The sequence below is a fragment of the Sciurus carolinensis genome, chromosome X (assembly GCF_902686445.1).
Source record: "Sciurus carolinensis chromosome X, mSciCar1.2, whole genome shotgun sequence".
Taxonomy (NCBI): Eukaryota; Metazoa; Chordata; class Mammalia; order Rodentia; family Sciuridae; genus Sciurus; species Sciurus carolinensis.
This window is the reverse complement of record NC_062232.1, coordinates 79,582,880-79,596,091: the sequence shown is the minus strand read 5'-3', so window position 1 is coordinate 79,596,091 and position 13,212 is coordinate 79,582,880. Positions and strand designations below refer to the sequence as shown.

Here is a 13,212-nt window from a genome sequence, read left to right as displayed (position 1 = left end):
ACTACATGTGATATGCAGGCAATGTTGACTAGAAAGATGAGCTCCTCTCCCTCTGGGATATGAATTCACTTTCTCTTCTCCCAGCTTCAGTTATGATATTACAATACTTCTTTGTGACCTCATAAGGATTCCTCTAGTACCTATAAAACTCATTTCATGCCAATTTTAAAAGTGCCAAATGTAAATGCTGCTCTGAAAAAGTGCTGAGCACCCTGGTAAGGATCTAAGTGAATTGGGACCCTTGCTAAATGTAATTAACTCTTTGCTTCTCCTTATCTTCTTGTTTCTTTTTCTGTAATTTCTTTTGCTTCAGAAACAGAATTCTAGTTTAGACACTTAATATCTGGGAGGAAATGTCATGGTCAATTGAGGAGCTAGGTTGAGGAATGGGCAATTTTTACTATAGGTAGAAAGTAGTTTATTCTTATCTCCCTGATGGTGCTCAGTAGCTTGTGCCCTCATGTGACTGTTCTTTCTTTCTGTCCCTTACTCTGTCTCTGCCTTTTTCTCTTACTCAAGAGAGATACATGGACATAACTCCATTAGTAAGTTCAATGTAGTTTTATTAAAAAATACTGAAAAAGTTACTGAATTATTGAAAATTAAAAAATATAAGTATTTATGATGATTAGCAAAAGCATTAAAGATCATGCATCTTCAGTTCTAGAGAGTTTCCAGGGAGGCTACTAAACCACTATTGTGCTTCTAGACTATCTCTGTAGCTAAGTATTTGTCAAACAGTTGCCTGCACAGTTTTAACATTCTATAATTCCCACCATTTTATACATGACTGATTTGTATATTGGTTGCATAATTATGATCATTTCTCTAATAGGTTAGTGATATTTAAGATTTTCTTTATATTTTTAATTTACAATTTCATTTTTGAAAACACACAAAACAGTTAAATATGATTCAAAATAAGTCCAGTAGACCATTTTGATTTAACTATAACTCCAAAATTTCAGCAAGATGCTAATTCCCAGAAAAGTCTACTGCAAATTTTGCAAATCAAATAAATAAAATCCATCTAAATCTGGTTTATATCTCATCAAAACTCCTGTGAAGGTGTCTATTTCCACCTGACATTTCCAACTTCCTAGAACTCTTTTTGTGTGTGTGTGTGTGTGTGCTGGGGATTGAACCCAGGGGCACTTGGTAACTGAGCCACATCCTCAGCCCCCTTTTAATATTTTATTTAGAGACAGGATCTTGCTGAGTTACTTAGGGCCTCATTAAGTTGCTAAGGCTGGCTTTGAACTTGCAATCCTTCTGCCTCAGTCTCCAGAGCCACTGGGATTACAGGCATATGCCACAAAACCCAGCTAGAATTCTTTTCTGTTTAATAACTCTCTCTCTCTCTCTCTCTCTCTCTCTCTCTCTCTCTCTCTCTCTCTCTCTCTCACTGGGGTTGGGAGTAAGAAACAGGACAAAGATAAACAAAAGAAGAGGAAATTATGTTCATTCATATAAGTCTTACCAAAATGTAAAACTGTTTCATTCAGATCCTATTAGAGACTCACTGCAGTTCATATATTTCTATTCTAGATCTTGAATTAAGAACTTTTGGACAAATATTTGCTAATGCTAACAAAGGACTGAGTATGAGAAATAGAGAAGACAAGCATTGTCTTTAGGATTCTTTGGTTACTAGAGCAGAAGGCTAATCATGGGTCTGTCCCTGAAATTAATGCTTTTGGAAGGCTAAGTATGTTTAAATTCAGTAGTATTTATTCCCTTATTATTTTCATTTGTAAATTCAGTAAAATCTTTGTTATGGTTTGGATATGAGGCGCCCTCCCAAATCTCTTGTGTTAACACAGGAATATTTGGAGGTGAAATGCTTGGATTGTGAGAGCTATGACCTAATCAGCCCATCCAAGTATGAATGGACTGACTGGGTGGTAACCAGAGGCAGGCGGGGCATGGCTAGAGGAGGTGGGTCACTGGGGGCATGCCATGGAAGTGTATATCTTCCCTGTGGTCCCTTCTCCCCTTCTCCCTTCCTCTCTCTGTTTCCTGGTTGCCAGAAGGGGTGCAACCTCATTCTGCCACACCCTTCTCCCAGGATGTTCTGCCTCACCTTGGGCGCAGAGCAATGGAATCAGCAGTCTATAGACTGAGACCTCTGATACCATGACTCAAACTTTTCCTCCTCCAAGTTGTTCTTGTCAGGTATTTTGGTCACAGAGATGCAAAGGTTGACTAAAACAATCTTAAATTACCTATCATAGGTTAAACATGTAATCAGCATTCTAATGAATTGGTATTATATCCTTATAATGTGGTAGAGATAGTATATAAAGTAGAAATTTGTGTATTGTTTCTCTAGTTTGGTTTCTCATTCTTCATAGTACCACTCAGTAGAATAGGCTCTCAAGAAGGAATTAAGTTCAACTGTAAAAAAAAAAAAAAGAAAAATTACATTTCTTATCCATTTCTTATGTACCTGAGTTTGCACATTTCATATTTATACCTATCATATATATGTATGTATGTGTGTATATGTATGAATATATATACATATATGTATTTATATTTATAGAGTGGAAGGCATCTTGGCTTTTTTAAAATTGAGAGAAAAAAATTAAATGAATGAATAAATAAAATAGCCTGTCGAGAAGTTATATATATTTGTCCGCACCAAGGGAGTCAATGCGATTACCAAGTCACCTATTTGCTCTTCTTGTGCTATTGCTTTAAATCTAAATTATTCTGCTTTCAGAAAATGACATAGGCTGGTATCTGGCTTAAACCTAATGAAACTCAAGAGAATTCCATTTTTGAACCTGCAAATTTTTTTAACATTTGGCTTTGAAAAATTCTAATACCTCTGAAGGTCAGTATCAAGAAAAGAGAGAAAGGGCTATATTGTTTTAAGTCAGAATTTAGTCACTTTTTACCCTTTAGAGAACCTTGGACCTTCTTCAGAGACCTCTTTCGAAGATCTACTCTAATCATAATTGAAAATCTGACTACATTTTTTTCCAGACTACAGTACCTCACTGTCATTATTATAGCTAAGACACCACAGAGAGTGGAAAGGACTAGCATCATTCTGACCACTGACAAATATTTTCATCCATTGAAAGTCTTTTTGTGGTGACCTATATATAAAACTATATGCTTTTTAATATTTATTTTTAATTGGTTGTGAAACCAGTTATCTTAATGCAGTGAGTGAAGTGTTGGTTTTCTCTCTTCTTTCTAAGCATATTTAGCATTTAGGGAACGAAATGGTTTGTGGGCTAAAATGCAAATAAACAACAACAAAAAAAAACAACTAAAGACAAACTGATTAAATATAGTTGAAATTAATCTGAGTAGTACCAAGGCACAGAATTTTAGTGGAGACTTGAATCTGTGCATGAGGCAACTTTCTTTATTCAGTATTTAGAGATGGATCTACTTAGATAGAAATCAAGCAGAAAGGAAAAGTCAATTTTGTTTATCTTCACTTTTGACTTTATTTGAGAGGGAGTTTCTGGCTAGCACAGCATCCTCTTCAATTTGTTTCAGTATAATGTGCAGCAGATACACTTGATTAATGAACTGATTAGCAATTTCTTTAATTATTTTTCCAGTAGTTTTTTTTATTACCAAAGCTGCAGCAAATTCTTTAAGTTAGTGTTCTTCAACTGTGATACTCCAAAAACTTAAAAAAAAAAACTTTTGATCTCCTAAAAAGGATGAACAGGAGATATGAAAAATGTCTAATTTCAAAATAGATTCCTAAGACCTCTCTAACACAGAAATCCTTTATCTTTCATTTCTCTAAAAGCTGTAAATGTAAGGAATCACAAAGCTTTTGCAGCAACATGTAGTTGTTAAGATTATACCAAGCGTTATGGAGAAAATTCTGGTTTTTATTGATAATTCAGTAATCTTTAAGCCATATTATGGGTAGAAATGGCAGAAATGAAATATTTGATAAATTAGCACAAAGATAAGCAAGGCTAGATATTAGATTTGATCTCTGTATTAATTTCTTGTTGCTGCCAAACACATTACCTCAACACTTAGTGGCTTCAAATAATAAGCCTTTTTTATGCCATTTTTATATGCTAAGAGACTGGGTTTGGCTTAGTTAGTGCCTCTGACAACAAGTTTAATGAAGGTGCATTGAAGCCATTGGCAAAGGCTTCCTTTTCATCAGAAGGTTCAATCAGGGCAGGACTTTCTTCCTAGCTCATTCCCATGGTTATTGGCAGCTATATGTTTCTGGACATGTGGGTCTCTCTATAATCTGCTTAAGTGTCTTCACAACATGGCAGCTGGTGATCCATGAGAAACAGAGGGTAAACAAGATGGAAGAAAATCAAGGTCTTTTTATACCCTCATCTCAGAAATGTCAGAAGTGACATTCCTTTAGTTTTTCTATATTCTTCTGTTGGAATCCAGTCACTGAGCCCAGTCCATACTCACAGAGCATTAATACCAGGAGGCAGGAATCATAATGGACCCTCATAGAGGCTGTTTACCACACCTACTAACCTGTTCAAATTAAAGGAACATCTCTACTTAAAGCTGAGCTTTAACACAACATTACCTAAGTGGTCTCTGCCCCTTCCAATCTATCCATTGAAATTCTGCTTAAAAACCTTAATGGTTCCTGGCAACATACAGAATGGATGTTCAAACTCCCAGACATACATTTGGTCTTCCAAGATGTGACTTCTCACTGTAGTCACATAGGACTACTTGTAAACATTGAACACTTATCCACCTTGCACTCGTTCTGTCTGAAATACCTCATTCACCACACTTAACTTCCCTATCCTCCTGTTCCATTTTGCCTATTGAGTTTAGACCATTCATTTAAGAGACAGTTCAAATACTTTTTCTGCCATGAATGCTTCTGAGATGTCCCTCATGAAATTCAATCCTTCCTCTGTATGTCTACATGATTTAGTTTTTATCTCTATTACAGAATTATGAATGTGTGCCACAACAAAATTATTTGAATATGCTTGCCTCCCACAATGAACTGTACACTCCTTGAAGACAGTGATCATGATTTACAGAGCTTATTTTTCAACTTTTATAGCACCTAGCACAATAAATTGTTTATAATTCAGCAGTAAACAAATACATTTTAGGTTCAATCACTTGTGCATAATTTTGTATAATTTTTATATAATTCAGGCTGGTATTGAATCACACTCAATCTGATACATATTCTTTGGTGACAATGTTTTATAATGTTTCAGGGTATATGATTCTTAATCCAATATTTAAACATCCAGAGTGTAACCAGACTGTTGGATTTATAAGAAAGAGGGTGTGAAACCAAAATGCCATTAGAAAGGAGAGGTAAATGATCCAGTGCAGAAATTCTACCAATAGGTATTTCTAGTGTGGAATATTTGAAGGCATGGGAAATTTAATATACTCTGTTACAAATATGAAATGACTAGGTGTCTTTTAGTCCATTTGACATACCTCCACAATATTCTATTTTAATATTTGATTTTAAAACAGCTGATCAAAATGCTCAGGGTAATTTTCATGTAGTTAATGTGTAAAGATGAGACTATAAGAATTAATTTTAAATTAGAAAGCTGACTGTTGTGATACTGTTATTCCAAAGAGCCAGTAGTGCTAGTGTGGCTTCATATGGTCAATAATACATCTGAGTGCTTTGATAAGAGGAGTTCTTATTCATGGAAAATTTTTACATTGAGTATTCAAGGTAAAAATTACTATTAAGTTTCCACAGAGATTTATTTTGTCTTTATCCATAAAATGCCACATATTGTAATAGCTGAGCCTGAGTTTGCATTGATATATTTTTAAACTTATGTTCTTTATGATATACTTAATTGCACTTTCCTCAAATCCCTCATCTAGTATACTCCTTGAAAGTCTTAGAATTCTTTGGTATTATAAATGTTTCATTTGTATGGCATCTCTATGAAGTATAAAGCAATTATCTCAGTTAGATAGTGCTTTCCCTAAGGATGAGTAAGAGATTGGAATGAAAACTCTATTCTCTGATGTTTATATAATTTGTGTTCACTGATGTTTCCTTTTACTGGGAACACAATCTTTCAATCATTTTCTATTACATATAGTACCTGAAATAATGATTAACAATAATCAGTATATCATCCAATATCAAATTATATTTGTATACTTTATTTTAAAAATATAAAGCTAGATGATAGTGACCTTAGGCATTATCTATTATTTCCCAAATATAAAAAAGCTACCTTCATGGTATTTTATACTTTCAGGAACTTTCTGCTGATTTTGAAAATTCCAATTTATCATACCAAATTTCATTTTCCCAATACACTTATTTTTAATAAAATTTTATTTTTGGAATAATTTTAGATTTAGAGAACTACAAAAATAGTACAAAAGTTCCCAACTAACCTGTGCTCATTTTCCCATATTGTTACTATCTTACATTAGTATGCTACATTTGTTATGAATAATGAATCAATATTATTAAATTATCATGAACTAATGTTCATACTTTATTTGGCTTTCCCTGACTTTTACCTAATGTCCATTTTCTACTCTGGGATCTCATCCAGGATATCATATCACTTGTAGTTATTATATCTCTTTGGGCTACTTTAGATCAGGAGAGTTTCTTAGACTTTGCTTCATTTTGATATTTTTGAGGAGTAATGGCCAAGTATTTTGTATAATGTCCTCAGTAGAGGTTTTTTTTGGGGGGGCGGGTACTAGGGATTGAGCCCAGGGGTACTTAAACACTGAGCCACATACCCAGTCCTTTTTATTTTTAATTTTGAGACAGCTTCTGAGTTTCTCATGAACTTGCTAAGTTGCTGAGGCTGGCTTTGAACTTGTGACCCTCCTGCCTCAGCTCGCAAGCTGCTGGGACTACAGGTGTATACAACCATGACTAGTTAGTAGGCTTAAAAAAAAATCTTCACAATTAAACTTGTGTTATATATTTTGGGGTAGAAGACCACAGAAGTAAAATAGAATTCTTATCACATGAAGAGAACATATATCTATGTCTTATTCACTAATGATATTAACTTTTATCACCTAGCTGAGGTAGCCAATTAACCTAATTTTCTTCATTTTTGTTTATCAAAAAGGCATCAGAGACTTAATGAAGTAAACAGAACATTGTCAGGGTAACAATGTCTTTCATTTTACATATATATGTGTATATATATATATATATATTAAGTAGCCAGGGTTTATGAGGATGTTGAATTTATTTTTTCATTGAAACACTAGAATTGTTGGCTACCTATGAGGAATGCTAGAGAGAAAGGATTAAAATTTTAAAATTAAAAGATCAAAATTAGGGCTTTTAAACTGAGTAGAAGTTGCCTTTTGTTTCATTTCCTTAGCCCATTTGTCGATTGGATTATTTGCATTCTTGGTGTAGAGTTTTTTGAGTTCTTTTTTTTTTTTTTTTGCGGTACTGGGGATCGAACTCAGGGCCTTGTGCTTGCGAGGCAAGCACTCTACCAGCTGAGCTGTCTCCCCAGCCCCTTTTTGAGTTCTTTATAGATTCTGGAGATTAGCGCTCTATTTGAAGTATGATTGGCAAAGATTTTCTCCCACTCTGTAGGCTCTTTCTTTGCATTGCTGATAGTTTCCTTTGCTGAGAGAAAGCTTTTTAGTTTGAATCTATCCCAGTTATTGATTCTTGCTTTTATTTCTTGTGCTATGGGAGTCCTGTTGAGGAAGTCTGGTCCTAAGCCGACATGTTGAAGCTCTGGACCTACTTTTCTTCTATAAGATGCAGGGTCTCTGGTCTGATTCTGAGGTCCTTAATCCATTTTGAGTTTAGTTTCGTGCATGGTGAGAGATATGGGTTTAGTTTCATTCTTTTGCATATGGATTTACAATTCTCCCAGCACCATTTGTTGAAGAGGCTATCTTTTCTCCATTGCATATTTTTGGTCCCTTTGTCTAGTATGAGAAAATTGTATTTATTTGGGTTTGTGTCCATGTCCTCTATTCTGTACCATTGATCCACCTTTCTATTTTGGTACCAATACCAAGCCGTTTTTGTTACTACTGCTTTGTAGTAGAGTTGAAGATCTGGTATTGCGATACCCCCTGCTTCACTCTTTCTACTGAGGATTGCTTTAGATATTCTGGGTTTTTTATTCTTCCAGATGAATTTCATAATTGCTTGCTCTATTTCTGTAAGGTACATAATTGGGATTTTAATTGGAATTGCATTAAATCTGTATAGCACTTTTGGTAGTACGGCCACTTTGACAATATTAATTCTTCCTATCCTAGAACATGGGAGATCTTTCCATCTTCTGAGGCTTTCTTTAATTTCTTTCTTTAGTGTTCTGTAGTTCTCACTGTAGAGGTCTTTCACCTCTTTTGTGAGATTGATTCCCAAGTATTTTATTTTTTTCGATGCTATTGTGAATGGGGTAGTTTTCCTAATTTCTCTTTCTGAAGATTCATCACTTATGTATAAAAATGCCTTAGATTTATGTGCATTGGTCTTATATCCCGCTACTTTACTGAATTCACTTATGAGATCTAAAAGTTTTCTGGTGGAATTTCCTGGTTCCTCTAAGTATATAATCATATCATCAGCAAACAGGGATAGTTTGAGTTCTTCTTTTCCTATTCGCATCCCTTTAATTTCTTTGGTCTGTCTAATTGCTCTGGCTAGAGTTTCAAGGACGATATTGAAAAGAAGTGGTGAAAGAGGGCATCCCTGCCTTGTTCCAGTTTTAAGGGGGAATGCTTTCAGTTTTTCACCATTTAGAATGATATTAGCCATGGGCTTAGCATAGATGGCCTTTACAATGTTAAGGAATGTTCCCACTATCCCTATTTTTTCTAGTGTTTTGAGCATGAAGGGGTGCTGTATTTTATCAAATGCTTTTTCTGCATCTATTGAAATAATCATGTGATTCTTGACTTTAAGTCTATTGATATGGTGAATTACATTTATTGATTTCCTGATGTTGAACCAACCTTGCATCCCTGGGATGAATAGACACTTCACAGAAGATCTACAAGCAATCAACAAACATATGGAAAAATGTTGAACATCTCTAGTAATAAGAGAAATGCAAATCAAAACCACTCTAAGATTCCATCTCACCCCAATTAGAATGGCGATCATCAAGAATACAAGCAACAACAGGTGTTGGCGAGGATGTGGGGAGAAAGGTACACTCATACATTGCTGGTGGGGCTGCAAATTAGTGCAGCCACTCTGGAAAGCAGTGTGGAGACTCCTTAGAAAACTTTGAATGGAACCACCATTAGACCCAGCTATCCCACTCCTTGGCCTATACCCAAAGGACTTGAAATCAGCATATTGCAGAGATACAGCCACATCAATGTTCATAGCTGCTCAGTTCACAATAGCCAGATTGTGGAACCAACCTAGATGTCCTTCAATTGATGAATGGATGGAGAAACCGTGGTATATATATACAATGGAATATTACTCAGCCATAAAGAATGATAAAATTATGGCATTTGCAGGCAAATGGATGAAATTGGAGAATATCATGCTAAGTGAGATAAGCCAATCTCAAAAAAACAAAGGACGAATGATATCACTAATAAGTGGATGATGACACATGATGGGGGGTGGGAGGGGTTAGTGTTAGGATTAGAGTTAGGGTTAGGGAAGGGGGCAAGAATGGAGGAAGGAAGGACTGTATAGAGGGAAAAGAGGGGTGGGAGCAGTGGGTGGGAAGGGAAAAAAATAACAAAATGAATCAAACAGCATTACTCTATGTAAATTTATGATTACACAAATGGTATGCCTTTACGCCATGTACAAACAGAGAAACAACATGTATCCCATTTGTTTACAATAAAATAATAAAAAAAAAGAAGTTGCCTTTTGTATAGTTCACTTACTACATTAAAAATTAGGAACAATTATACATGCTATTAAAAGAATATTGATATATTACACACTTAATCTCTTTTATTGTGGTACCTGAAAAATCTCACCCCCAATTCTAGGACATGGCCAACATATTTATTAAATAAACGATATGCATAATTTATAAGATCAGGTATGAATAAAAGCCAGGTTGAAAAATACAAGTAATCCTAACCACAAAGATTTAAGCAACATGAAAGGGCAGAAGAAAGGAAGAATAGAAATATGTCACATAGGGGCTGGAGTTGTGGCTTAGTTGTAGAGCTCTTGCCTGGCATGTGCAAGGCCCTGGGTTCGATATTCAGCACCACATATAAATAAATAAAAAATAAAATATTCATTGACAACTAAAACAAATATTAAAAAAAAGAAATATATCAGTTAGATGGAACATGACTAAATGGATGAGGTGATGATCTGCGAAAAATATGGGAAAGAAAAGGCTGAAAAGTTAAAAAGTAAATAAATAGCCAAGTGTGGTGGCACAGAACTGTAATCCCAGCACATCGCGAGGCTGAGGCAGGAGGATCACAAGTTTAAAGTCAACCTCAGTATCTTAGTGAGGCCCTAAACAACTTAGTGATACCTTGTCTCAAAAAAAAAAAAAAAAACGGGGGGATCTGGGGGGTGCAGCTCAGTAGTTAAGTGTCCCTAGGTTCAATCTCCAATACCATTTTTTTTAAAAAAAATAAAGTTACAGAATAATGTGGTTGGAAACTATAGAATTTGGCCATTGAATCAGTTGAAAATCCTTTTTTTTTTTTAGAAGTAGGAAATTGTGTGTGTGTGTGTGTGTGTGTGTGTGTGTATTTGTGGTATAACTGGTTGGAAAGTGTATATATGAACTTAGAATATGTATTGATTGATTCTAGAGCAAAAATCATTAGCTTTTAATTTTGATGTATTTTAATTGAGTTAGAATGAGTAGACAACTTAGTAGAGGCAGATCACTGTGATTCCAAAGCAAGTAATTTCCTTTATTACAACATTGTCAAAGGAGATAAACTGGATTCTTCAGAAAACTACCAGAAAAAAATTGTTGGGCTTTTTCCCCCCATTCCAAAAGAAATAAACACAAGTTGACTTGTAACCATTGTAGTAAAGATTGGTTCAGGAAAGAATCATCAATAGTTGTTAAATCTAGAGGAGGTATTGATGTAAAGCAATATATTTACATGGTCTTAAAGTGTCTTCCCATGGATTGCTTATTAGGTGAAACAGGGAAAATAATACTTACAAAGTCAAGACACCAGGCAATACCTTGATCAGATAATCAAAATTAACATCACCAATGAGAGATAGAGAAACACTGTTTTCCCTAAAAAGAACATGCTTTGCTCATTCTGGACAGGAGGGTATAACCTGAAATAATCCTGAGAAAAAAGCAAATTAAGAATATGCCACCTAGGCACTGTAGTATACAACTGTATTCCCAGAGGTTCAGGAGGCTGAGGCAGGAGGATCTTGAGTTCAAAGTCAGCCTCAGCAAAAGCAAGGCATTAAGCAACTCAGTGAGACCCTGTATCTAAATAAAATACAAAATAGGGCTGGGGATATGGTTCAGTGGTCTAGTGCCCCTGAGTTCAATCCCCAGTACAAAAAAAAAAAGGAATATTCTATAAAATAACTGAGGAATATTTTTATATTTAATAATGCGATGTACTATCATGAGGAAGTGTTACACATTGGAGACTACAATGATATGACGACTAAATGCAATATGTGACCCTGAACTGGATCCTCTATTGGAGAGTAACTGCTATAAAAGTTATTCATGGAGAGGGCTGGGGCTGTAGCTCAGTGGGCAGAGCACTTGCCTTAGCACATGTGAGGCACTGGGTTTGATTCTTAGCACCACATAAAAATAAACAAATAAAATAAAGTCATTCTGGCTGTCTATGATTACAAACAAATTAAAAAAGATATTGAAAAAATTGACTTAACTGGAATATGAACCCTTGAATAGGTCGAAGTATTATTTTAATGATAAATTTCCTGAATTTGGTAACTTTACTCTTGTTATCTAAGAGAATAATCTTGTTCTTAGGAAAAAGTCACTGAAGTATTAAAAAGTAAAGGTTTATAACAAAATAACTATGATCAAATACTTTATTGGTCCATATTCTGTTGCCAATACCATAGGTAGGGTGAGTTAGAAGGAAAAGAGGTTGATTTTTGCTCAAGCTCTGGAGATATAAGTTCTAGTCTCATCTGGTGATGGCCTTTTTACTGGCAAGGTCCTAAAGCAGCATAGGGTGTTTCATGGGAGGAGACAAGGAGTATATGTGAGTATGTGTCTTTTCTAGTCTCTCTTCTTACAAAGCCACCAGGATTCATTCATGGGGGCTCCATCCTAATGACTTTATCAAATCCCAATCACTTTCCAAAGGTTCTGCCTCCAAACACCATTGTCAGATTACATTTCTGTCCTCTTAATACCTCACAATGGGGATTAAAATTCAACACACTGGAGCTGGGGAGATAGCTCAGTCGGCAGAGTGCTTGCCTTACAAGCAAAAGGCCCTGGGTTTGATCCCTAGCACCCAAAAAAAAAAAAAAAAAAAAAAAAATTCAACACACTAATCCTTGGGGTATACCCAAACCCTAGCCAAACCATAGCAATGGTGAATCTGAGTAAGGAGTATTACAGGAAATTTTAGTATTGTTGCAATGTTCCCATAAATTGGAAATTATTGCAAAATAAACATATTTGGAAATAAAGATGGGTTTTGGGAACTGAATTATAAACTAAGATAAAAATTGACTAATTATATATTAAGCACTGCAGGCAATAACAATCTTCTCAACCACCTCTGAGAGAGCTCATGCTGGTGTAAGTCAACTGTATGTCCCCAGGACATTCAAAAAGTCTATGGAGAGGTTCCTCTTCCTGATGAGGAAGAACTAATGTCTTCAGATGAGTTTTATATTATGTTAAGTGAGGAGAAGGAATATGTATTAGTTTAAGATCATTTCTATAATATGCTAGGGACTTGTAAATTATAAAGAATTGATACATTTCTTCAAACAGGATCACAAAATAAAAATAGCACAGAGTTAAGCCTGCCTGTTCTTTGGGGTTAGGGATTTATTTTTTTAGATTTTGTTAACCTATTTCTACTTCTTTCCCATTCCTAACTGCTGTCAGAATCACTTCCTTTGTTTCAAATAGCTTGCTTGCCCAGTCGGAGAGAAGTTTCTTTCTGGTGATGACAGTGGGTCACAATTCAAGACGGAATCAGATTTAGTGACTCTTAAGATTTGGCCTAGACCAGAATGCAAAACGAAATGTAGAAGTTTTACAGCTCACCGAACTGCCTCTGCATTCACTCTGA

General features: G+C 35.2%; 1 protein-coding gene across 5 annotated transcripts in view; it reads right to left on the bottom strand.

Annotated features, from left to right (window-relative positions):
- The window catches only part of Diaph2 (diaphanous related formin 2), an 831,244-nt gene that overhangs the window by 55,185 nt on the left and 762,847 nt on the right, over positions 1-13,212 (bottom strand). The window contains exon 27 of one of the 5 annotated variants that reach the window (XM_047535654.1): positions 2,289-2,397. The exons of the other annotated variants lie outside the window; for them this stretch is intronic. Coding sequence (XP_047391610.1) covers positions 2,342-2,397 — 56 coding nt within the window. The 3' untranslated portion in view covers positions 2,289-2,341. Of the gene's footprint in view, positions 1-2,288; positions 2,398-13,212 lie in introns of those variants that run through there. 5 annotated transcript variants of the gene reach the window in all.